The following is a 27,247-nucleotide window of genomic DNA, read 5'->3' as shown; positions in this document are numbered from 1 at the left end:
ACCGAGCACGGAAGCATCAGGCCAAACGGGGCTTCAGGAGCCTACCTCCACCACCGCTGAGACAGCCTGCGCCAGGGGCCTGCTGGGAAGGGAGCGAGCAGCCCAGCCAGGCCTGGCCTGTGCGAGGCCCTCACCGCTGAGGCCCAGGGTGCTCTGACCTGGCTGGCATCTGACTCTGCAGTTTTGGATTTTGTGGGTCAAATTTACATACATATGGCATATGGGCAAGGCCTCATACACTTATACCTGTAAGTGTAAAATGGGCTTGCCTTGGAGGTGGGGGTGTGTACACATGAAGTCAGTGGCTCTTCTGTGAGCTGAAGGGTCTTAAAGCGGAGCTGTCACCTGCGGCTGCTGTCACAGTATGCTGGCAGGACAAGCGACTCGAGCGTTTCGCTGCCCGATTTGAGGCTCAGTTCCTCCCTCCCTGCCCTTCAGGGCTCACGACAGGTGACACACCCAGGCCTTGACTGTGTTTCTCCTGTTAGCAGGACCTGGGCAGCTCTGGCTCTCCTAGCTCCCCTGGAAGCTCCTTTGCTTCTCTTGACCTAGAAAAGGGGTTGCCAGGCAGAGTGCTGATTGGGCGCTCAAAGCCAGCGGTGAAACTGCTTCCCTGCCTAGGACTAGGGACCTGGAGAATGTTCTGTGTGGGACAATGTGCTGTTAGGGTGCCCCTCAGGCACCACTTCCTCTGCCCTCCGGTAGTGCCAGGACCATGCCAATGACGTTTCGCAGCAGCCTTATCGTTCACAGGTGCCTCTCTAGCCTGCACAAATGATTGACAAGAGATCACCCAAAGGATTCTTTCTAAAGGTTTTTGGGTTTTGTTTTGTTTCGTTTTGGTTTTGCACGTGACAGTGTTTGTATTGAGGATCTTCTGAGGAAGAAGGGGTGTTTTAGGGGTGGTGCCTGGGTTCCTGGCCTCTAGTGCCCCACCCCCCTCAGCACTCCACCTGGTACCTTTGCCATGTTGGTGCTGAGGTTTCCTGCTTGATGAAATCAGACTGTTTAGAGTAAGAAAAAGGAAAGGGCTTCTGATGGCTTTGCCACAAGCTTACCTGTGGTTTCAATCTTGGGAGGCCACTGCTGATGCCATCACCACTATCTCCATGCAGCACTTGCTGGGCCCTGGGCCCAACTGTCCCCTTGGCTTTATGAGTCTGTTTCTGCTTCCTACACCCATACCCGCAGTGTGCAATCTTTTGAGATTTGCTCTGATCCTGTTGCCCAAGTAATAAGAGCTATGTTCTCCTTGACATCTTACTTCTTATGTGGGAGCCCCCAGCTCTTGTCTGACAGCTTATGGATAAGGATGAGACTCAGCCATTGACTAAGCCCCAGAAATCCACAAAAATGGCTGCAGACAGTTATGTCTGTTCCTTCTCTACCCTCACTCCCACCCCTTATACATGATATCCTATACTCTGAAAGTCCTGCTAACTGCAAACGTGCCAGAGTATTAGCCAATCTTTGTACAGAACAGTGTTCTGGAACAGCAGAACGAGTCTTGGGTCAGGAAGCAGGGCTACACTGGGTTTGGGGTACTGTAACTCCATCTCCATCTGGGGCTCAGCTTCAGTGTAGCTGAGGGAGCCACAGACCAAGATGAATCGGATGCTTGAGTTTTTGCTTCTTCCTGTATTTCCTTGAAGTCGATTCATTATCTTACACAAATAGCCTACTCTTTCAGCCCTTAACTTAAATCCTTCAGATCATTAAGTTCATGAAGAGTACTCCTGAATTATGTTAGGACTTAGACCAGAGATGGCAAATGAATGGCACATCATTTCCCCTCTTCCCCCATGGTAGGTACCACTAATCTGCTTCAGAGTATTTCCTGCTAAATCCCTGGTATATATTCTCATTTCTCAAGATTCCCCCAGCAGCCAGTATAAGTGTTGAGACCTATTTGCCATCCCTGGCTGAGGGGATACTACTCTACTCTGCTGAGGAACACAAGAGCTGCCAATCCCATACGGGGTTTGCTGAGCTAACGAAGCACGGGGAAGAGGTGTAGTTTCTGCCTGCCCCCAGCAGGAAGGCTTGCAGTAGCCCACATGATTGCCTGCCCCACTTCAGTTACCTCTTAAAGTCCTACTGTGGGCAGGGAGGGGACTGTTGGAGTCCAGTGTGGTGTGGGAAATCACAGCCGCACAGGACAGCAATGCTCAGAAACCAAGTCTAGCCGCTGTGCAGCTGCAGGGAGCACGGTGGCCCCAGCTGTGCCAGGTAGAACCTCTGCTCTCACCTCCAGCCGCCTGTCTCTAGGCACCCAGGCCAGGCTATGGATGGGGATCCCCTTCTTCTTCCTCTCCACTGGCCAAATCTTATCAACCACTACAGCTGCTCTGCTTTCCAAATTCAGCCCAGGTTCCTGGGTGCTGCCCACACCAGCCAGGGTCCTGGGCCAGGTGAAGAGGTGGCCTATCCATGAGTGAAGGCCAGTTCCTTCCTCACTGGGGCGGGTCTTATGCCCCAGTTTTAGGACCAAGAGCTGTGTATTGGTTTCTTAGATTGCTAGCTTTTCCTGCAGGGGACCACAGCAGGTGAGGCTCTGCTGACAGTAATTTGCGTTCAGGGTCTTGTCCAGCTGAGAGCTTTGTGTACACAAGATTCTGAGAGGTGTCAGCAGTACTTTTTAAAATCTGTTTTCCGTGAGGTTTTTGGACCATGGGCTGAGCTCAGGCACTTTCTGTAAGAGAATGTTATGTCTGTAAAGATGGTTATTTCCCCTCCTCCACCCCCATCACGGCGGCCCTGTGGAAGGCTGACCAGGCGGCCAGTGGAGCTACCCTGGTGTCTATGGGGGAGGGCGAGGCCTGCTGAGTTGGTGCTCTAGGCCTCTCACCTTGCACAGCACAGAGGAGGTCACCCCAGGGACGGCCAGGCACCTGCCTGAGGGAGGGGTGCTGCCTTCTGTCCCTGTAACTGCTTCCATTATGGCCCAAACTGGCCGCCCAGATTTGTTTGAAGCTGTGCTGACAACTTTTTGGTCTCCTTTTGGTATGCAGAACAGCCAGGGCCTTGATTTTGATGTATTTTAAAACCACATCAAATAAAGAGTCTGCTGCCTTAAAAAAAAAAAAAAGAAAGAAAATGGAACCCACTGAACGAAAATATTTGCACATCATATATCTAATAAGGGGTTAACATTCAAGATATATAAAGAACTCATACTACCCAGTAGCAAAAAACAAACTGATTAAAAAATGGGCAGATGATGAGAACAGACATTTTTCCAAAGAAGATATACAGATGGCCGACAGATACATAAAATGATGCTCAACATCACTAATCACCAGAAAAATGCAAATCAAAACCACAATGAGATACCACCTTAAACCTGTTAGAATGGCTATTATCAAAAAGACAACAAATAAGTGTTTGAGAGGATGTGGAGAAAAGGGAAATCTTGTGCGCTGTTGGGAGGAATGTAAATTGGTGCAGCCACTTTGGAAAACAGTATGGAGGTTCCTCAAAAAACTGAAATACGTCTACTGTCTGATCCAGCAATTCCACTACTGGGTATTTACTTGAAAATGAAAACACTAAGTCGAAAAGATATATGCATCCCCATGTCCATAGCAGCATTATTTACAATAGCCATGATATGGAAATAACCTGTATCCATCAATGAATGCATGGATAAAGAAGATGTGGTAAAAAAATACAATGGAATATTACTTGGCCATAAAAAAGAATCAAATCTTGTCATTTGTGACAACATGGATGGACCTTGAGGGCATTACGCCAAGTGAAATAAGCCAGACAGGTAAACACAAATACCACATGATCCCACTTATATGTAGAATTTAAAAAACAAAACAAACAACAATCAGAAAACCAAGCTCATAGACAGAACAAACTGGTGGTTGCCAGGGGAAGGGGGTGGACAAAATGTATAAAGGAGGTCAATAGGTACAAACTTCCAGTTATAAAATAAATAAATCATGGGGATGTAATGTATTGCATGGTAACTATAGTTAATAATACTGTATTGCATATTTGAAAGTTGCAAAGAGATTTTAAAAGTCCTCATCACAAGAAAAAAAATTTTCTTGTAACTACATATAGTGATGGATGTTACTAGACATGTTACTAGTAACTAGACTTACTGTGGTGATCATTCTGCAATGTATACAAATATTGAATCATTATGTTGTACACCTGAAACTAATGTTATATATAAATTATACCTCAACTAAATAAATAAATAATAAAAAGAAATAATATATTTAACTGCTAATTAGTATGAAATACCCAGTTACTGAATGGGTATCATTTCATCCCAAAGCCAAAAAACATGGTATTTTAGTTAGTCAGTGAAGCCTTGACACTCAATAAGTCACTGGAAATTTCTCTCAGAATAATTTTTTTTAAAAACCCAGAGTTCTCCAGACTTAAAGGTGATAGCTTCTGATATATATAACCATATATCAAACCCTTTGAGTTTGCAGATCTTTTCACTTTCTACTCCAAAGCACCTCATAAAATTTAAAAGGATAAATTGAGTAAATTTTGATGAGGTTTCAATGAAATACCTGGTTTCTGCAAGATAAATAAATTATGTGTTCTTGTCAAAGTTAATAATACAGACTGTGATTTAGATACCATACCAGGTTTGAATGAGAAAGAAGGAAGAAAGGAAGGGTGAGGAAGAGAGGGATAAATTTGTAAAAGAGAAGCTATAGTCCTTAGAGGAAAATAAAAGTGGAAAAACAACAAAAAGTAATGAGTAAGACACACTGAACCTGGGTCACACAGAGGATAAACTGAAGGGCAAACAAAAGGAAATAAAAACAAAACATTTTTACTTTGAATTTTAAGAAATTAAAATTAAAACATTACAAGTGTTTTACCCAAATGAAATGGAGATATATGGCACAAAAGATTAGAAGCTTTAAAACTTTACACATGAAAACAAATGGGAATTTAATTTTCTACAGGAACACTGCAGTGGGTTAAACCACTGTCAAAGTCACAACCAAATGCCAATCAACTCAGGCTACTAGAATGGAGTGACTGACCCCACAGTGATTGTGGACTCATGAAAATGAACACAGGTCACAGCAGAGAGTTTCACTGGACACTATTAAAACAAAATAGTAAATGTATCATTGGAGATGAAAGAAGGGTCTCATTATTCTTCATTTACTCACATAGCAGTTCATAATCTTTTTTGGTTTTATTTTCCTATGGACCTGAGGTACAAAGGGTTGGGTTTAATCGTACTACTTAGTTCAAGGCACAGTCTGCTTTATATTTAACATAGTTCAGGAAATTAATCCAGATGAAGCCAAATGTGAAAAAAATTGATAACCCACATATCCATGTTTCACAGACACCTGTCCAAATCCAAACAACTTCTCTATCTCTGAGACAGCAGCAGCGGCAGCAATCACACACTCCCAGAACCACACACCTTGCTGGTTGAAGCAGGAAAATCAAAACATGAGCCATGCTTACTCCAGTCAATACTGGTTAAGACTGATCTCTTTAATCCCAGGAGTTGAACTATATGAGAATACTTTAGGATCTGCTACCCTCTGTCTCCCAACCATGTAGTCTGACCCTATGTTTACCTCACCATTAAACTGGCTGTGGGTGGCAATAACAGAGAGATTCTTCTAAGAAGATTCAGCTGCCTCTTGGGAAATTGTATGAACCTGTCAAGATTCAGTCTTGAAGCCTTAGTAATGAGCTAAAATACGGAAGTTAAAATTATTGTAAGATAAAAAGTATATTTAGAAGATAAATGTTAAACAGTATCTCACCAGATGAAGCCTGGCTACTTCTAGGCTTACTAGTCTATCCTGCATTCCTACACTGACTATTTTTCATACCCTAGTTGGGCTCCAGTAGGATATGTAATATATTCCATCAATTCTTTTCACACTTTAACATCCCTGAAATCAAGATGCATCTTACAATCAATGACATGTCACAACTTTAATTGGCAGACTTTTTCTTAGTAGTACATATCAGTTCTAATTGAGGATCAGTTCTAATCTAAGGATTTAATGAAATATGGTAGAAACTTTTCTAATCATTAAATCATTCATGTAGCAATGAACAAATACTTATATGTTACCTATTATATGCCAGACATCATGACAAATAGTCATATAGTTTTATGAATTTGCGTATACTTTTCTACAAACTGAAGCCAAGATAGATAAAGTATAATATTAAAGAAAAATCAGTTTTCTTTTAAATCATTTAAAAAAATCAGTTAAAAAATTAAGTATCAAAATTAAAAATGCTTACAAACTGCAAAATTCTAGTAAAAATACGAAAAATCCAAACAAGAATGAAAGACAAATCACTTAGTTCTATCAAAAATCCAAAATACTCAAAGTCATAGCTCAAGATATTAGTACACTAAACTTCAAAAAGTTCTTTGACACCTTACTGAGAGAGAAACATCTTATTGTTCACAAAGCCAGTTCTCTAATAACTTTACATTTTAACTCTGTAAGATACTTATTTATAAGGTAAGGTGACTCACTGAATAATGCCTAGTTCATCCAAAATAAGCCAACATTTCCACAAAAGCCACTTACTGGCATGCGTTCTGTCACCCCTCCAATCTTAAAGTTCATTGTCGATCTCACAGTCTGGGCGCCATAATACTTATCATTTGGGACCTTGAGTTCACCAAAGGTATCATATTCTATCCGAAAAGAATTTTGGCTTGCCTAAAGATAAAGACAAGACACTGTTATAGCTTGAAAAGAAACCAAGTCTCAAGAACAATAACATCATATAAACGATACATCATGTACAGGTAAAGAAACCTTAATAAGTACCAAAAAGACAAAAAAATCCCATTTTGATTCTCATTCTACTCCCCCCACTTCCAGCTTTTTTCTTGAGAAATTTTTGTCACACAAATTTATTAATACACGTGTTAAAGACAGATTGTAGAATTCATACACTATGCAAATGATAAATAAAAATAATAATCTTTTCCAATTCAGGAGTATGCCTATTATTGGTCAAGTTTTGATGTACTTAGGTTAATGCTTATTTTACTAGGAACTTTGGAAAATGACCTAAGAATGATACTTTAAAATTTGAAAGTATTATATATTTAAACAAAGCTCAACTGTGGTCTACAAATATTATGCATGAGAGATAGCTTAGTGCCATACAAAACAGTCCAGGCTTTGCAATGAGACAGCCCACCATCCGGTAGCTGTGTCACCTTCAGCAAGTCACCTTTTCTCATCTAAAGTTACAGTAAATGTACAGACAAGGGGACATGGGCTAGATCAGTTCTTAACCTTTTTAGGGTGTTGGAACCTTTTGAGAATATGAGGAAAACTATGGATCTTCTCTCTAGAAGAATGAACATAAATACATATATGTAAAATCTTACATATGATTTTAAGGAGTTTATATCTTGAAACCAATCCACTCCCCAGGATAAGAACCCATGACCCCAAATCCCTTTTATGGAGAACCGAGGACTCTACTAAGTACATCAACTTACACTAATTAAAAAAAAAATACACATCTGGAGTTTACATATGATACTTTAAAGAAATTAAGAGTATCAGAGAGATACTCAGAACTTTAATTAATGTTCATCTTGCATTAATTATAAAATAAACGTGGTCATACGATTCAAAAGATTTAAAAACACCCAGCCAAGTAATCTTATATTAATAAATAGTCCTCTGAATAAGAAAAAATTAATTTTGTAGTTATCCCCTGGGACTAGAAAGATTTAAAAAACCCTTTATGTATTATAAAGCCTTTTAGATTGCATGAAAAGAAAAATATCCTTGTACCTAGTTGGAAATATAGGTGTATAACCAATGAGGTACATTTTTTTTCTATGCCTAAAAGTCTGCAGAGGAGGGGAGTGGCCAAGATGACAGAGTAGGAAGACTCTGAGCTCATCTCCTCACATGGGCACACCAAAACTATAATCATTTACAGAGCAATGATTGATGAGTAAGGCTGGAAAATTAGCAGAAAAGACCTTCTACAACTAAAGATATAAAGGAACCATGGCAAAATAGGTAGGAGGGAAGAAGACACAACAAAGTCAAAACCTATTACCACCCCCCCACCCGAGGAGGGGTGACCCACCAACTGGAGGATTATTACAATTGCTGAGGTTCTCCCCAAGAAGCAAGGGGTCCAGGCCCCATGTCAGGCTCGCCAGCATGGTGAAGAAGAGCCCCTTGAAAGTTTCGCTTTGGAGGCTAGCAGGGCTCATTTTTGGCCAGAGGGCTGTGGGAAATAGAAACTCCACTCTTAAAGGGTGCACACAAAATTTCACACACTCTGGGACCCAGGGAAGAAGCAGTAATTTGAAAGGAACCTGGGTCAGAATACCTGCTGATCTTGGAGAGCCTCTCGGAGAGGGAGGAGGCAACTGGAGCTCACAATGGGAACTTAGATACTGGGGGCAGCCACTAATGGAAGTTTGTTCTACCACAAGGACATTAGTTCTTGAAAGCACTATTTTGGAATACAGCTTATTAGCACAGGGACACAGCTCCACCCACCAGCAGGCCAGCTGCCTTAAGACCTCCCGAGTCAACAACCAAAGAGAGCTAAAGAATACAACAACTGAAATAAAAAGTACACTAGAAGGAATCAACAGTAGATTAGATGATAGAGAGGAACAGTTCAGTGGGCTGAAAGAATAGTGGAAATTACTGAAATTGAACAGAAAAAAAGAAAAAAGGATGAAAAGAAACATGGACAGTTTAAGAGACCTCAGAGACAACATCAAGCGTACTGGCATTCACATTATAGGAGCCATAGAAGGAGAAGACAGAGAGAAAGGGGCAGAGAACATATTTGAAGACATCATAGCTGAAAATGTCCCTAACCTGGGAAAGGGAACAGACATCCAGGTCTGGGAAGCACAGACAGTTCCAAACACGATCAACCCAAAGAGGACCACACCAAGACACACTTTAATTAATGGCAAAAATTAAAGATAAAGAGAGAATATTAAAAGCAGCAAGGGAAAAGCAACAAGTTAAGTACAAGGTAATTGTACTTAACATAAGGATTTCAGCTGACTTTTCAGCAGAAACTCTGCAGGCCTGAAAGAGTGCATGATATATTTAAAGTGATGAAAGGGAGAAACCTAAACCAGAAGACTCCAACAGGCAAGGCTTTCATTACGATTTAAATGGACTGATCAAAAGTTTTACAGACAAGAAAAAGCTAAGAGTTCAGCACTACCAAACCACCTTTAAATGGGTTTCTCTAAGCGAAAAAGGCCACAACTAGATGTATGAAAATTATGAAAAAAAAATCTCATTGGAAAGGCTAAATATAGTAAAGGTAGTAAATCAGTCATGTACAAAGCTAGCAGTAAGGCTGAAACACAAAACCAGTAAAATTGTCTATATCCACAGTAAGAAGTTAAGGGGCACAGAAGACAAAAAGATGTAAAATATAACGTCAGAAACAGAAAAAGTGGGAGTGGGGGGAGATAAAAATGCAGGATCCTTAAAGTGCTTTTGCACTTAAAAGATCAGGAGCTGAAAATAATCACACACACACACACACACACACACACACACACACACACACACACATTGCAATATATAAACCACATGGTAACCACAAACCAAAATCAATAATCGATACACAAAAAAGAGAAAGGAATCCAAATGTAATATTAAAGACAGTCATCAAAAAACGAGAAGAGAGCAAAGTAAGAAAAAAGGAACAAAAAAGAACTACAAAAACAACCCCAAAACAAAACACAAAATGGCAATAAGTACATATCTATCAAGAATTACTTTAAATGTAAATGGCCTAAATGCTCCAATCAAAAGATATAGAGTGGCTGCATGGTTATGAAAACACTCATATATATACTGCCTACAAGAGACTCACTTCAGATCCTGAGACACACACAGACTAAAAGTGACAGGATGAAAAAAGGTATTCTATGCAAATGGAAATGAAAAGAAAGCCATGCTAGTAATACTTACATTAGATAAAATAGATTTTATAACGAAGACTGTAACAACAAACAAAGAAGGCTATTACATAATGATCATGGGATAAATCTAAGCAGATATAACAATTGTAAATATGTATGTACCCAACACAGGATCACCTACATATATGAAGCAAATATTAACAAACACAGAGGGAGAAAATGACAGGAACACAATAATAGTAGGGGATTTTAACACTCTACTTACATCAATGGACAGATTATCCAGACAAAAAATTAACAGGGAAACACTGGCCTTAAATGACACATTAGACCAAATGGACTTAATAGCTCTATATAGAACATTCCATCCAAAAGCAGCAGAATACACATTCTTTTCAAGTGCACATGGAACATTCTCCAGGACAGATCACAAGCTAGGCCACAAAACAAGTCTTAGTAAATATAAGAAAATGGATATCATATCAAGCATCTTTTCTGACCACAATGCCATGAGTCTAGAAATCAATGACAAGAAAAAAAGTTGCAAAAAACACAAACACATGAAGAAGAAACAATACGCTGCTGAATAACCAATGGATCATTAATGAAATAAAAGAATACCTAGAGACAAATGAAAATGAAAACGATGCAAAATTTATGGGACATAGGAAAAGCAGTTCTAAGAGGGAAGTTTATAGCAAAGGAAAAGCAGTTCTAAGAGGGAAGTTTATAGCAATACACACCTACCTCAGGAAACAAGAAAAATCAAAAATCAACCTAACCTTACACCTAAAGGAACCTGAAAAAGAACAAAACCTAAAAGTCAACAGATGGAAAGAAATCATAAAGATCAGAGCAGAAGTAAATAAAATAGTGACAAAAAATTATGAAAGATAAATGAAACTAAGAACTGGTGCTTTGAAAAGATAAACAAAATTGATAAACCTTTAGCCAGACTCAAAGAAAAAAGAGAGGGCTCAAATCAATAAAATCAGAAATGAAAAGGAAGTTACAACTGACACCACAGAAATACAAAGAAACATGAGAGATTACTACCAACAATTATATATCAATAAAATGGCCATTAAGAAATGGACAAATTCCTTAAAATGTACAATCTCCCAAGACTGAACCAGGAAAAAATAGAAAATATGAACAGACCAATTACCGGTAATGAAATTAAATCAGTAATTAACAACAACAACAATAACAAACGAAAATCCAAGACCAATTGGCTTCACAGGAAAACTTCTACCAAACATTTAGAGAAGAGTAGCAACTATACTCCTCAAACCATTACAAAAAACTGCAGAGGAAGGAACGCTTTTGAACTCGTTCCACAAGGCCAGCATCGCCCTGACACCAAAACCAGACAAAGACAGCACAAAAAAAGAAAATTACAGGCCAATCTCTCTCATGAACACAGATGCAAAAATCCTTGACAAAACAGTAGCAAACCAAGTTCAACAACACATTAAAAGGACCATACACCATGATCAAGTAGGATTTATTCCAGGGATACAAGGATGGTTCAATATCCACAAATCAATCAATGTGATCTGTTGAACACATTGATGTGGTTAATCAACCACATTAACAAACTGAAAAATAAAAATCATAGAGTCATTTCGACAGATACAGAAAAAGCTTCTGACAAAATTCAATACCCATTTAAGATAAAAAGTTCTCAACAAAGTGGGTATAGAGTGAACATACCTCAACATAATAAAGGCCATATATCACAAACCCACAGCTAACATTATACTCAACAGTGAAAAGCTGAAAGCATTTCCTCTAAGATCAGGAACAAGACAAGGATGCCCACTGTCACCACATTTAATCAGATAGTATTGGAAGTCCTAGCCACAGCAATCAGACAAGAAAAAGAAAAGGAATCCAAGTGGGAAAGGAAGAAGTAAAACTGTCACTGTTTGCAGAGGACATGATACTATACATAAAAAATCTAAAGACACCACCAAAATATTATTAGAGCTCATCAATGAATTCGGTAAAGTTGCAGGATACAAAATTAATATACAGAAATCTGTTGCCTTTCTATACACTAACAATGATCTACTAGAAAGAGAAATAAAGGAAACAATCCCATTTACAATCTCATAAAGAAAGAATAAAATACCTAGGAATAAATCTAAGGAGGTAAAAGGTGTGTACTCAAAAAACTGTAAGATGCTGATGAAAGAAACTGAAGATGACACAGACGTCGATTGGAAGAATTAATAATTTAAAAATGCCCATACTACCCAAGGCAATCTACAGATTCAATGCAAGCCCCATCTAAATACCAATGGCATTTTCCACAGAACTAGAAAAATAATTTTAAAATTCATATGGAAACACAATAGACCCTAAACAGCTGAAACAATCTTGACAAAGAAGACCAAAGCTGGGGGTATCATGCTCCCTGATTTCAGACTATACTACAAAGCTATAGTAATCAAAACAGTATGGTACTGGCACAAAAACAGACATATAGATCAATGAAACAGAATAGAGATCAGAAATGAACCCACACTTATATGGGCAATTAATCCATGACAAAGGAGGCAAAATATACAATGGGGAAAAGACAGCCTCTTCAATAAATGGTGTTGGAAAAACTGGACAGCTACATGCAAAAAATCCAACTGGACTACTCTCTCACACCATGCACAAAAATAAATTAAAAAATGGATTAAAGACTTAAATGTAATACCTGAAACTTACATAAAACTTCCAGAAGAAAACATAGGCAATAAGTTCTTTGACATAGATCTTGGTAAAATTTTTTAGTATATGACTCCTTGGGCAAGGGAAACAAAAGACACAAAAGCAAAAATAAACAAGTGGGACTACATCAAACTAAAAGCTTTTGCACAGTGAAGGAAACTATCAACAAAACAAAAAGGCCATCTACTGAATGGAAGAATATATTTGCAAATAATATATCTGATAAGGGGTTAATATCCAAAATATAGAAAGAACTCACACAACTCAACATCAAAAGAACAAACAACCCAATTAAAAAAATGGATAGAGGACCCAGATAGACATTTTTCCAGGGAGACATACAGATGGCCAACAGGCACATGAAAAGATCTCAACATCACTAATCAACAGAGAAATGCAAATCCAAACCACCAAGAGTTATCATCTCACACCGGTGAGAATGGCTATTATCAAAAAGACAACAAATAACAAGTTTTGGTGAAGATGAGGAGAAAAGGGAACCCTCATGTACTGCTGGTGGGAATGTAAATTGGTGCAGCCACTGTGGAAAAGAGGTTTCTCAAAAAACTAAAAATAGAACTACCATATTACCCAGCAATACCACTCCTGGGTACAAGCCTGAAAAAAACAAAAACACTAATTCAAAAAGATACATGCACACCAATGTTCATAGCAGTATTAGTTACAATTGCCAAGATACAGAAGCAACCTTAGTGTCCATCAACAGATGAATGGATAAAGATATGGTATATATACACGATGGAAAACTACTCAGCCATAAAAAAGAATGAAATTTTGCCATTTACAACACCATGGATGGACTTGGAGGGTATTATGCTAAGTGAAATAAATCAGACAGAGAAAGACAAATATCACTTATATGTGGAATCTAAAAAATACAACAAACTAGTAAATATAAAAAAAAGAAAAGAAGGAGACTCACAGATATAGAGAACAAACTAGTAGTTACCAGTGGGGAGAGGGAAGGGGCAATACAGGGGTAGGGAATTAAGAGGTACAAACGATTATGTGTAAAATAAGGTACAAGGATATATTTTACAAAATAGGGAACATAGCCAATATTTTATAATAACTACAAATAGAGCATAACCTTAAAAAATTGTGAGTCACTATACTGTACACCTGTAATTTATATAATATTGTACATCAACTATACTTCAATAAAATAAATAAATAACTTTAAAAAATCACTATGTTGTTTAACAGGAATCAATATAGTGTTGTAGGTCAATTATACTTCAAAAACAAACAAATAAGCAAACAAACTCATAGAAAAAGAGATCAGATTTGTGGTTACCAGAAGCAGAGGGTGGGGGTAGGCGGAATTGGATGAAGGCAGTCAAGAGTTACAAACTCCCAGTTACAAGATAAATAAGTACTAGGGATGTAATGTACAACATTACAAATATAATTATCACTGCTGTATGTTATGTATGAAAGTTGTTAAAAGAGTAAATCCTAAGAGTTCTCATCACAAAGAAAAAATTTTTTCTATTTCTTTAATTCTCTATATGATATCATGCATGTTTACTAAACTTATTGTGTCAATCATTTCATGATGTACGTGAGTCAAATCATTATGCTGTACACCCTAAGCTTATACAGTGCTGTATGTCAATTATATTTCAATAAAAATGGGGGAAAAAAAGTCTGCAGAGGACTGGTCTAAGCCAATAAGGAGAAGCCAATAAAAATAATCATTTACTGTGCTATGTAGCAAACACTTTTTAGGTATCACCTTATCTGAATTTCACAACCACCCTAGGAGATTTTACTATCATCATCCCCACGTTAAAGAAGGAGACACTGAGGCTACACAAGATTAAATAATCTCAGCAGATCACCCAGATAGCAAGAGGGAGGGCCTGAAACACTCAAACCCTGGACTTTTGGATTCTAAAAGCTGTTTGGATTCCCCTTTTTATCACTTCCATAAACCAAGAAATGGAGGAAGTAACTCTAGATTGGCCCACAACAACCACTACCCTGTAGGATCTGAAGATGTACAGTTAGATTTTTCTCTAATAGAGTGTGCTTACACTGACACCACTGTATGCCAACTTGCAGCTGGGGTTTTATATCTCAAATGCACACAAAAAAATTTTGCATAATGATCTTTGTTTTAAATATCCTAAGTAAATATCCTTGTGTGTTAAAATATACTTTGGTGCAATAACATTAGCAATGACAACAGTGGCACTGGACACATGAGCTAGGTTCTTCTTCCTCTCCATCACCTTGTTATAAAACAGCAAATAGTTACTGGCTCCAAAGAAAGGAGATTGGTTTCCATCAGTCATTTGTGAAATCAAGTTTGAGTCCTTAAATTTACAACATCATTTTTTGTGTTCAAAATTATTAAATTTTCATCATAAAACAGGAATAATGTTGTCACCTAAATAACAGGTTGCTATGATAAAACTCATATCCAAAGTATTTTGGAAAGATTTAAATGAATAAATTTTACCTATGTTCTTCAGCTTAAACTTTAGAAAAACTAAAATTCTAACTCAAGAAACAACAGCCTACATCAAATTCTATGGGGAGGGGGTGGGGTGAGATGTGACAGGGTAAGAGAGTGTCATGGACATATATACACTACCAAATGTAAAATAGATAACTAGTGGGAAGCAGCCGCATAGCACAGGGAGATCAGCTCGGTGCTTTGTGACCACCTAGAGGGGTGGGATGGGGAGGGTGGGAGGGAGGGAGATGCAAGAGGGAAGAGAAATGGGAACATATTGTATATGTATAACTGATTCACTTTGTTATAAAGCAGAAGCTAACACACCATTGTAAGGCAATTATACTTCAATAAAGATGTTTAAAAAAAAAAAAAAGGCAGTCTAAAGAATGAAAGTTTTATATTAAGATATCATGCCAGTAAATACAAAAGATCCAGCTTCTCGCTCCTATTCTTTGCCCCTCATAGAACATACCAAGCAGCCTCTGGCACAGTAGGTGAGCTGCTCTTACAGATAAGTCAAACCAGACTCCAATTTACAGTCTCATCTAAAGAGTGGACATCTGGATCAAAACCAAACACTAAGAAGAGAAAATCCAATAGGAAAATGCCTTCATTCAACAATGCTAAAAAGACTACTTTATCTAAGGTTTCTGATAATTGCTTTTCTGAAATGTTGGCTAAGCTTAACTAAGTCATGTCATAACAAAGGCAGCTGATGTAATTGTTGAAGTCAGAATAAATAAACAAAATATTATCAAATCATGTTTTTATTAGGAAAATAAAGTTACGCTTCCCTAATCACCTCAAAAAAAAAAAAATTCTAGATCTTGACACTGACCATTAAAAAACGGCAGATGTCAATTGTGGCTGAAATCACTATCTCAGTAAACACTTCAAAAAATATACTTCCTGTCCTTACAGTAATAAAAATAAACATCCCAAATTTCCAACAACAAACATTGTAGCAGCTTAGCTAGCTAATAAAGTATTCCAAAAAACCAGAAAGTTCTCCCTTTATTTAACCCAGGAAATATATAAGTTGCACAAATCTGTAGATCAGAAACTGAAGCAATGATGTAAAATACTCTGAAAGGCTCCAGGCTCTGTCAGAGGAGGTAATGCCTACGCAGGGTTGGTGTCTGTTAGACAAGCACATATACACAGATAGAGGAACAATGAAACAGGTAACTGCCAAATCTCTTCAAATGTTCTTCCCAATGACCTACAGAAGGAAAAACCTTTATATTGTACATAAACACACATGTATATGCACACAAGCCTGAAACAAAAATTCCGTGAAAAAAATCTGTCCTGTACGCCTATTTTCTATTCTATGCTATTCTGTCAAAAAACCAAAAACCAGAAAAAACAATGCTGTTAACTGCCCACTACATTGATTTCTCCACCCACTAATGAGTCCACCTGAAGTCTGAAAAACATGTGTATGATTTTCAAAACCTTCCCACATTATAATGTATGTCACCTCTTCCCAGTGGCTTGGGGAAGAAGAGGAGGGCTGCTCACCTAAATTAATGAGAAAATTACCAGTGCTTCTGATGAAAAATGAGGTCATGATGGTATCTATTAAATATAAGTTTTAAATTCATATAATATAATCCATTGTTACAAAAAACTAATTTCTTTGAAAACCATGTCTTTATATCCCGTAATTCGGAGAGCAGAATTTCTGGGAGAAGTATAAAGAGTTTAACCAGCTAGGCATGGGGCAGGCACAAATGTGCAATTTCCAGATGCCCTGGGAGATGAATGTTTATTCACAATCACTTCCCCTCCTGGAGAAGCATGAATGAATAATGTGTCCAGTGTTCACCGCAGTATGATTGTTATTTGGCCCTAGAAATACCAAGTGCTATTACCAACCACTAACTCCAGTAACCTCAGGAATTGATGAGGTTGTCTCCAAATTTGCATGCCAGTCTAAATCAGAAAGGCCAGCCAAAAAAATATAGGCCTCAGGCCTATAGTATATCCCCACGCATGTGTAAGATAACCATTAACTAAACCATGGTATCTCCTAAAGAAAATATAAAATGCCTTTCAGATTCTTATCCTAAGGTGGTTTAAAAGAATATTTCAGTGTTCAAGAAAATCCAAATCATTTCCTAGGCAAAAAGACTATCTCAAGAGATAAAAATCCAAAACTTGACTTCATTGTGTTTGGGCTTTCAGTTTCTTTAAAAAGACTTTTTAAAAAGTCTTTCTGTTCTTAAAATACAGGGTGACCACCAAGTCTTGAAATATTGACAAATACGTAATAAATGGTTTATTGATATTGCATTGTAACACAGAATATTATCTATGTTTCCAGACTTTACAGCCATCCTGAAGATCATAAAATAAACTTTAAAAAAATGTAGGACTTCCTTGTCCACCATGCTACCAAGGCAGTATCACAGCAGGTCTCCATTACATATTCTCACTCTCACTGTACTTTTTCTCCTCGGTATCACAGTGTTATTAACTGTGCATGACTTCTTTGCTTATTTAATATGCCTCAGTAGTCTGTAAACTCTGTGCCCATAGTGACTGTTTTACACACAGGGAGCATTCAATGTAATCTTCCTGTTGGATGAACTTCTTTGTGTTCTTAATTGAGATAAGAGGTAACTTAGGGCATTTAGGGTTACGTGAATTTCTTTGTTTTTTAAAAAAAATTTTATTAAAGTATAGTTGATTTACAATATTGTGTTAATTTCTTCTATACAGCAAAGAGACTGTTATACATATATATTCTTTTTCATATTCTACATTATGGTTTGTCACAGGATATTGAATATAGTTTATTTCTTAACACTAGCAACAAGAAAAACTTTTAATAAAATCAACTCAGATTTTGGAGTTGAGAAGATTAGAGGGCAAAAGATGTATTTAGGATTATAAAAAAAAAAATCTATCCTCATCTGATGTTAGCTAACATTACAACATTAAAAGCAAGGCAATGCTATTTTATTGACATTGACAGCGGGATAGAGTCAGTTCTCCAGCCTTCTATTCCCTTTTACAAAACACTAAATAAGTGAAAAACAAATTTTTAAAAGGCTCTAAAGTGGACTAAAATTATTCAAGCAGGGAGTTGCAAAAATATAAAGCACCCCTGATTTCGCAGTTTCAAGTAAAGTGATGTCATCAAATTACCTTACAGTTTATAGCCCACAAAAATGTCTTGGGCCTTTGAAATACCTTAGATGGAAGCATTCATTTAATAGGCACTCACCATATCCCAAACTCAAAGTACTTTCACAGGGGCAATCTTGCTGAGTATTTGTAATTATTTTCATTTTACCGGCAGACACTGAGGACAAATATTACCTGCTCCAAATCCCAACTCTGAGTAGCAGACTAGGGTCTGAAATCACATCTCTCTGAATGAAAGCTCATATTACACAGCAGTGAACAGTGCAGAATCGTAAGTCTTCCTAAACTAGCATTTATTTCTCAAACTTTTCCTGATAATACACATGTGAGCATACGTATTTTATGCTTGTTGAAGCCCAAATTACCGAAGGTGACACTCTAAAGAGCAAAAGGGCTCATATAAGTCAGGGTGTCAAACCTGAAATTGGACCTTTAAGCTCCTTGCAGGTCTTTCTCAATAAAAAGTGCTGATTCAGCTGTAGTTATGTTATGGTCCATGCAATTTCCTCCAACGTACTTCAGGACACTCTGCCCCTGTTTCACATTTCAGGGTTCACACAAAAGTTAAACGGGGAAAACCAGCCTAACAAACTAAATGGCCAATTTCATGAAAAGTAAAATCTCTTAGGTTCACAACAACTTTCAACCCCGCCTGGAGGCCTAAGAGCAGTTCCCTGCACAGCTGTGACCCCAGAAGCTAGCTCGGAGGGGCTGGATCCAGCTGGGCCCACCAAAGGCAGGGGCGGAGCAGCCCCCTCCGGACACCATCCCATCCCGGCGCCGCCCCCTCTTCACACCGTCCATCCCAGCACCGTTCCGAGGGCAGCCGCCGCGGGCAGGGGCGAAGCAGTGAGCGCGGCTGGGGCGGGGTCGGGGAGGCCCGGCAGGGCCCTGGCCAACAGCTGCCGCCCCTCCCGGGCGCTCCCCCGGCGGAGGAGGCGCCCCGGGCCGGCAGCGAAGTTCCAACACGCAGCCCAGTATCGGGACCTTAGGGCCGGCAGGCGGGAGGCCTGAAGGTCACCGCGGGGCGGCCAGGGCGGTTGGGCGGCACGAGCTCACCATTCGAACGACGTTCCGAGGCCGAAGCAGGAAGACTGCCGCGCCAGCCGGGCCGGGGCCAGGGCTGGGGTGGGAAGCTGGAGCGCGCGAGAGGAAACGCGAACGCGCGAGGAGCCGCAGCGAGCGATCCATAGCGCGGCGGCCCGGGTAGAACTTCCGGGGGCTATGGCCACGCCTCCGCACCGGCTGTCAGAACCCGTCCCCTCCACCGTCCTCATTCATATCCAATCAACGGCCTCAAAGCCGAGCTTGTGGGGCGGGACCAGTGGCCCAATGGCCAGTGAAGCGTGAGGGGCGGGCTTAACTTCCTCACTGTAGAGCCCTGGGGTTCCTGGGAAACTGGTGGGAAAGGAATGATGGGAAAGGGAGTTCGTGGAGTCCTTGAACCAGTGTTTATTTGGTTTGGCTTGGTTTTACTGCGTTACTGTGCCTAACAGAGAGGTATTAGCTAATGAGTCAGTATTTGGTTGGTGGCGTAGCCTAGAGAGGAGAATTTACTTATTTATCTACCATGTAAACATTACATGTTCTATTTGCTCTTTTTTCATCTGTTCCAGATTACCTCTTCCGTACAGAAATGTTAGAAAACAAAGTATAGAGAATGAAATCATAATTATCCATAAAAAGCCAACACTAATTACCCAGTTCGTTTAACTTGTTTTGAGGTCTGTACAGTTTCCTTTCTCTTCTTAGTAGGTACTCTAAGAACTCTATTTTTAAATGTAATGGGGAAGATGTCCATAATCATAGGTGATTTAGGAATTTTAATTTTTTGCATTCAGGTTCTCCAAGTCTTTTGCATTGATAACATATGTTTTCAGGTTAAAGCCATGTTGTTTTTATAGATGATGATAGGAAAGCAGGAACGGATATAAAATTGCATAGGAACCACAATTTTTTCTCTCGTTTTCTTCTTTGAACTGCTTGGAACCAGATGACAGTTCATCAAGAAAGAGAACCATTGGATGATGTCCAGAAGTCAAAAGTCCAGGACCTTCAGAGCCAATCTTCTTAGAGTTAGTCTCTGTTAAACTTCTTGGTAACACTGTTATTTTGTGGCTTATGAACTTGACTCGTATATATTTAAAATTTGAAAACTTAAATGAAAGAGCATAATAGTTGAACTACCATCTAAACATTCCAGAACCACCCCCCTCACCTCTTTGTATCTCAGTATCTCCTCCCTCTGTCAAACAAACCAAGATTTATTTAGAAGTTAGAAGGTCAGAATAAAAGAAATTCAGAGTAAAAGTGGAATGGTTTTAGAAAACAATGAACCATCCATCCCATATGTTTATGCTTTCCACCATTAAAAAACAGACAACAGTAAACAAGAAGACAGCACACCAAGGTTTAGTGTGAAGGTAGTATTGTTAGCGTTGTCATCGGTTTGACAGAAAACTACAGAAACAAGCACTTACTACTAATTACTCTCATTTCCTAGGAAATGCTAACATTTTGATATATTTGCTTCATACCCTTTGTAAAATAAAATAAATTACTAATAATGGAGTGGCATTTTCTTCCCCATCGTCCCAGAAACTGTCATTATTTTGATATACTACCAGTGTATTTTTTGGTTTGCATACTGGTATGCAAACAACGGTTTTTAAAAATTTACAGTTTTACTGTTCTATAACTGAATTCTGTTTTTAACATCTAGCCATGATTTTTTTACTTAATAGTATTCCATCACATGAATTTAGCACATTTTATTTATGACATTTTCTTAATAATCTTTTAACTTAACAGTATTTCTTTGAATGTAAAACTTTTTATTCATACAGTTTTTAATGAAGGGTAATTTTTTTGCTATTATACACAATGCTCCAATGATTTCTTTATAGTTAGTCTCTCTTCATTGGATAACATCACTCTTTATTTCTGTTACTTGTTATTTTAAATTCTTTTAAATATTATTTTCTATGCCAGTTTTATAGTGGTTATTATTTGCTTGATATATGTTTCTCATTTTATTTTAAATAATTCTGTTTCATTTTATTTTGTGTGTATCTTCTGTTTCCACCATACTTAAAATGTTAACTGACAGATGTTTTATAAATGGGCTATTTTAATCCCTTTTAACAATCACCTATTGATACATGTTATGATCTAGAAAATTTTCTAGCACTTATATGTATTAATTCTTTTAACACTGAGAACAACCCTATGAGGTAGGTCCTATTATTATTCCTATTTATAGAAGAGAAGATTGATGCCCAGTATCATACAACTAGCCCACAATCTTAACTATTTTGCAGGCATGTAGTGGGATTTGTTTTTTGTATCATTATTAATATTTCTCAGGAAATGGAGCCTGGCACTGCAGAATGATTAAAAATAATTTTAAAAAATAAATAAATGGGTGTGGCAAAATTTATTTTCCAACAGCAATATCTCGCATCCCATCTGCTTTTCTACAGTGTGACTTTTTCACAGGTGAGTCTAAATAGTATCTTCCCCTTTAATTTAGGCTGGTCTTATGACTCACTGATAACCAATAGAATCTGAGTGCTGCTGAAGATAGGTCAGAAAAGGCTGTGCTACTTCCCCGTGAGTCTTTTGAGACATTTACCTTGTGCTAAGTCAGCCACCATGTAAAAAGTTTGACTGCCCTAAGACAGTTGTGCTGGAGAGGCCACAGGCAGGCATTCTAGTCAACAGCTTAGCTGAGCTCACAGCTGGCACCCAGCATCAATTCTCAGCCATGTGAGTGAGCCGTCTTGGATATCCAGCCCAGATGGACTCACATAACTAAAACTGTTACCCAACTGGACTTGGGTCTGCTTGCCTGTGCACAGTAAAGCCACTCTACTGACAACGGGTTGTGGTGAAGGGAAGTGCAGCATTTATTGCAGGCACCAAGCAAGCAAGGAGTATGGGCAGCTAATGCTCAAAACCCCCGAACTCCCTGATGGGTTTCAGGGAGGGGGTTTTAAAGGGGAGATGAGGGAGAGGAGTCACAGAGAATTGTGCATGATCAGCTCATGCACAATTCTCTGACTGACTGATGGTGAGGTAACAGGGTGGTGTCACAGGGATTAACATTATCAATCCTCAGGCTCCAGCATTTGTGGGAGCTACATGCTCATGGTCATCATGCCATTAGCTTCTTCCATCTGGTGGTGGTTTTAGTATCTGTAAAAAAACTCAGGAATGTGCATCAGATACTGCTATCTATATCCTTCAGAGAAGAACTAAATATTCTGCTATATGCCTGATTTATTGTTCAAATTGTTACCAGTTCTCCTGGCTCAACTGCTATTTTTTGTTACTACATGTTCACATTCTTTCAATCATTAATTTTTGAGCCAGACTTTTGCAACTCAGGGGAGCCTGGGACACTAAAGCTTTTCTAAAACAAGAGGCAGGTGGAGGACATTGGTAGCGGTTCTGTCCCAGGAAGGTCACATAGTGTCCTGCTTGGTTACAAATCCACAGATAGAACAGTTTCCAGACTATGATCTCATTGTTGTAGTTTTATTTCTCTTATGTTATCTTCATTCTGCCCTTTTCTTTGTGTAGGCTTCATCTTCAGATTTTGACAAGATGGCTACAGCAATTCCAAACCTTGAATCTGCATGTAATAACTTTCAGTGAAAGAGGGTCTCTCCAGAAAAAATCCCCCCAAAATGAGAAAGAACTTTCCCAGAAGCCTTTAGAAACCCTCTCTTCCCACATTTTTAAGCTCTTGTTCTTTTCTTCAATATTCTTTCTTAGCTTTCTGCAACAGAAATATTAAATGGTATAATATTTAGATTATAAATTAAATCTTTTGTTCAACATTCATAGCATTATGCCCCATTTTCAGAATTTCAGCTGACTTTGACTGCCACTCTCAAGGGACTTGCTTAGGTTTAAATTCAGGCTAGACTTAAGGTTGCTAATGTGGTTATAGTTGTACTATGTTACTAAGAGAGGAGTACTTTACATTTATTCTTCATTTTCATTTCCATTCAAAGTCTCTGCCTACTTCAGGAAGAGCAAGACCAATTTACATTTATTCTTTATATAAGGAGTCATATGTGTAGCTCCCTGCTCACTGGAACCCTGTTTACAATTTATCCCAGGGGTATTTGGTTGCCTTTTACTGGGTTGGCACACTGTGTCACTAAGCCCAATGAGCCAGCTCTACCTTGTTTACTGTTCCTCTTAATTTCTGGGGATATTGCACACTGGCTTTATAGAACTTCTAAAATTAATTTTTAAAAAGTTGCAACTAGTTGCTCTAGCCCTCTTGGACCCATCTTTCTCACCTTATTAATTTCCTGTGACTTCTGGTGAGCCTACTTCTCAAAGTAGAGAAAAGGTAGCCATTACAAGGAGTTTGTCAGGGAAGGGGCCCACTTCATTTCCCATTTCCCATGACAATTTGTATTTTCTAGAGATCAAATAATGGCTCAATATATATCAACTCCTTTTTTTCCCTGTTATTTTGAAAGTGCTTTTCTGATTATTAATTTCTTCCTATTTTCTTTTGGTTTATTTTGTATTTCCTTATTTTTGCCACAACTTCCTGACTTAAGTCTAGTTCAGAGTTTCTGCAAGGGTGTGATATAAACCAATATTGCTACCTGTACATGACCCAGGAATGCAACATTAAGTAACACTGGCCATTATCCCATTTTCGATCTCTATTTAGTAAGAAAGAGTCTTTTAGGTGTATGTGCAAATGTTTATTTTACACTTCTCCAACACTTGCTAATATCTCTTGTAAAAAGAGAGGGAAAGCCTTTGGCTAAAGTTCATCCACAGGTGAAGAATTCAGCTACAATTTAGAATTTATTTGTATGTTTCCCTTCTATTTATCAATGAACCTGATTTCCCCTCTCCAGCAGCAGTATGATGTTACATTTTTATATAAATAAAATGTACATAAGTTGAAACAAAACTTTAAGTATATTGTGAAGGTGCTATACAAATGATTGAAATTTGGGAAATATTGACTTAATTTATTTTTGTTACTTAATAATGAAAATGTAATGTAAGTGCCTTTAAATTAATAGTTGACACTATACATCTTCATTTTAGGATGCAAGCTTTTATCTATGCAAAATATGTTTTTATTTTGCTTAGAGATTTGTGTGCATGGTTTTATAATTGTTTTTTTCTTTTTTTACCTTGAACTTTGTCTGATGACAATATTGACCTGCTTCATTCTTGTTGATATTTGCATGGTTTGTTTGTGTTTCTCTTTGACTTTGCTTTCTGTTCAAGTTATGGAACTTGATGTCCTGCCATGAAGGCCAAATGAACAATGCAGTGTTTTTCTCTTTCCTTTGTTCTAAATCTAAACACCTTGTTGACAAAATTTATAGTAAGTTTCTATGCTTATCAGTTAAAATATTCTCATTATCCTATAATAATAATATAGGACTATATATAATAATGTATAATAAATAAAAACTCTGAAGATTCTAATTTAAGACACCTCCCAGCCTGGGAGATTATTAAGGTATTTCTTAGAAAAAATTTAATAGAAAGGTTAGAATATATGGCTGTAAAAGTCCACAGAAAGTAGAGCAAATATTCAAAGAGAAGGAAAATGTGAGAGACAAGTTAATTAGAGGAACAGTTCAGTATGTCCAACATCTGAATAATGTTGGAAAACAAAGAGGAAGAAACTATTAAACAACTTCAAGAAAATATTTTAGAACTAGCAGAAATGACTTTTCAGAGTAAAGCTGTTAAAAGAGAAATGGAGGCAGGTTAAAAATTTTAAGAGTTTATTTGAGGAAAACTCGATTGTAACAGGGCAGCATCAAACCAGAAGTGGTTAGGAGCAATCTGCCGGTAGAAGCCAGGACAAAGACTTACATAGAGAAAGTGCAGAAGCAAAGGAAATTATCTGATTAGCTATAGCTTAAAGCCAGTTGGCTGTTTGTGATTGGTTATTCTTAGGTTTCATGTTCTTAACCTTGAAGCACTTACAGGCTTAGGTTTTGGTTTGCTTATATAGGCCACAGAAGCATTAGAGCCACTTAGGTCTAATGGTCGCCTTGTTTAATTAGTTTAACAAAGTCCACTAGTGCCAGAACAATGGGGAACACAGGCCAGAATCCCTCATGTCACCAATAAATGTAACAGCACTGGGAGCAGAGAGAAGAGCTTCTGGAGAGAAAAATAAGTCATGATCAAAGGATTAGGAATCTTCATGACTTCTCAACAGCAACATTGGAAATTAGAGAATAGCTGACTGATGTCTTCAAATTGTTGAAGGAAAATCATTTCCAACTTAATATTCTATACCTAGCTAAATCAAATGTGAGGATGGAATAAAAATATTTTCACATAGACAAGGTCTCAAAAAACTTACTTACCATTTACTCTTTTTCAGAAAATCCTTGGAGAAAGGGCTTCACCAAAAGTAGGGAGTAAACCAAGAAAGGGGAAGGCATGGGCTTCAAGAAGTAGAGTCTCCAACACATCTGATAGATATTTAAAATTCCCTAGATGAGGATATGACAGCTTGCACTTAACACAGAGAGCAACCATCCCAGATTGAAGCAAATTAGAGCATCCAGGAGCTATTTCTTCAAGAATATAAAATATCTAAAACCCTTGAATGTATTCTTAAGAGATTTAGATAACTGAGGGAGAGTTTGGAGATTGAATTTATGATGTCCTTGAAAATTCAGCAAAGAAAAAAAATACCATTTTTAAATTGAGAAATAAAAATAGCTGTATTTTTCAGGAAAGTAAACATAATCATTATTAAATTTGACAGGCCATAGTTATAATAAATTAAATGTTAAATATCAATCTAACCAAACTTTTGATGTAACAATACTGACAGAGAAATAGAGAAATGGAAAGAGTATAGGTGCTGGGAGAAAAGAAAAGGTGGTGAAAAACATTAATCTTCATCTTCAATGATAGGAAGTCATGATTTAATACCTAAAACCACAAACTAAAACAACCAAAAAGTCATAATATTGCATGCTATTTGGAGATATGGATATATATACCCTGGAGTTGGAAGTGATGGTTCTGTGCAAGGACAAATGGCAGAGAGATAAAGAGGATGATGACTGTTTATGTTGGCTATCTTGTAGAATTTTCTGATTTTTAAAACTATGTGGATGTACAGTAACTTTGAAAAACACTAAAATTAACAACCAAAAATAAATAAATAAATAAAAACTAAGCAACTCTCTCTCCATTCCCTAAGAAAAATAAAGAAAAAAAAATCTACTAATGTGCTGGATTCCACACCCCATCAAGGACATTGCACCTTTAATTTTCCACTCTTCTTCCTACATCATCAGTTTATTTCTCTTTATTGGACCATTGCCATAAACTAATACTGTAAACTTGCTGTATTATCTCCCATGTTTAAAAGCAAAACCAAACAAAACTGCCTCAACTTGCATCCCACTTCAACTACCTCTCCATTTCTAGGGCATATTTGCTCACCATCTACACTTAGCCTCTCATTCTCTCCTCAGTTTACTAGAGACTGCCTTCAGTTCACATCACTCCACTGATACTGCTTTTGTCAAGTTCACCAATGACCATCAAGTTGCAAATCCAATGGACAGTGTCCGATATTTTCAGCAGCAGTGATGCAATTGACACTCCTTCCATTTGGAAATATCTCTTTCCTGATCTTTGCAGTATTGAATGTCCCCCTCTTCCCTTATCTAATTAGCTAGTCCTTCATGCTATTCTTTGCTAGCTCCTTACTTGAAGGTGAGGAAGTGCCTCAGGGCTCAGTCTTAGATGACCTTTCCTTTTTCTTCGGACCTCAAGTAGAGAGGGTTAAGTTAACCACACTCCTAACTTTATGGCACATTATAGAGTATAAGGTCCATTCTTAATTTATTTTAATATTTATTTCCTTTTCTATTCATCCACTACACCTTTTTTCTTTTCAGACCTAAACACTCAGA

The 27,247-nt window shown here is 38.0% G+C and overlaps 1 protein-coding gene and 1 long non-coding RNA gene across 2 annotated transcripts in view; one reads left to right on the top strand and one right to left on the bottom strand.

Annotated features, from left to right (window-relative positions):
- Positions 1 to 19,531, bottom strand: part of FH (fumarate hydratase) — a 42,413-nt gene extending 22,882 nt beyond the window's left edge. Inside the window, exons 1-2 of the mRNA XM_082340942.1 lie at positions 19,356 to 19,531; positions 6,564 to 6,698 (exon numbers count right to left, since the gene is read on the bottom strand). Of these exons, the coding sequence (XP_082197068.1) occupies positions 6,564 to 6,698; positions 19,356 to 19,487 (267 nt within the window). The 5' untranslated portion in view covers positions 19,488 to 19,531. The remainder of the gene's footprint in view (positions 1 to 6,563; positions 6,699 to 19,355) is intronic.
- Positions 15,218 to 27,247, top strand: part of LOC309605589 — a 582,281-nt gene continuing 570,251 nt past the window's right edge. Inside the window, exon 1 of the long non-coding RNA XR_014231422.1 lies at positions 15,218 to 15,532. This is a non-coding gene — a long non-coding RNA (uncharacterized lncRNA). The remainder of the gene's footprint in view (positions 15,533 to 27,247) is intronic.

Source organism: Balaenoptera borealis, assembly GCF_965194805.1.
Source record: "Balaenoptera borealis genome assembly, chromosome: 1".
Taxonomy (NCBI): Eukaryota; Metazoa; Chordata; class Mammalia; order Artiodactyla; family Balaenopteridae; genus Balaenoptera; species Balaenoptera borealis.
Note: the sequence above shows the minus strand (reverse complement) of the source record. Positions and strands in the feature narration are given on the sequence as shown.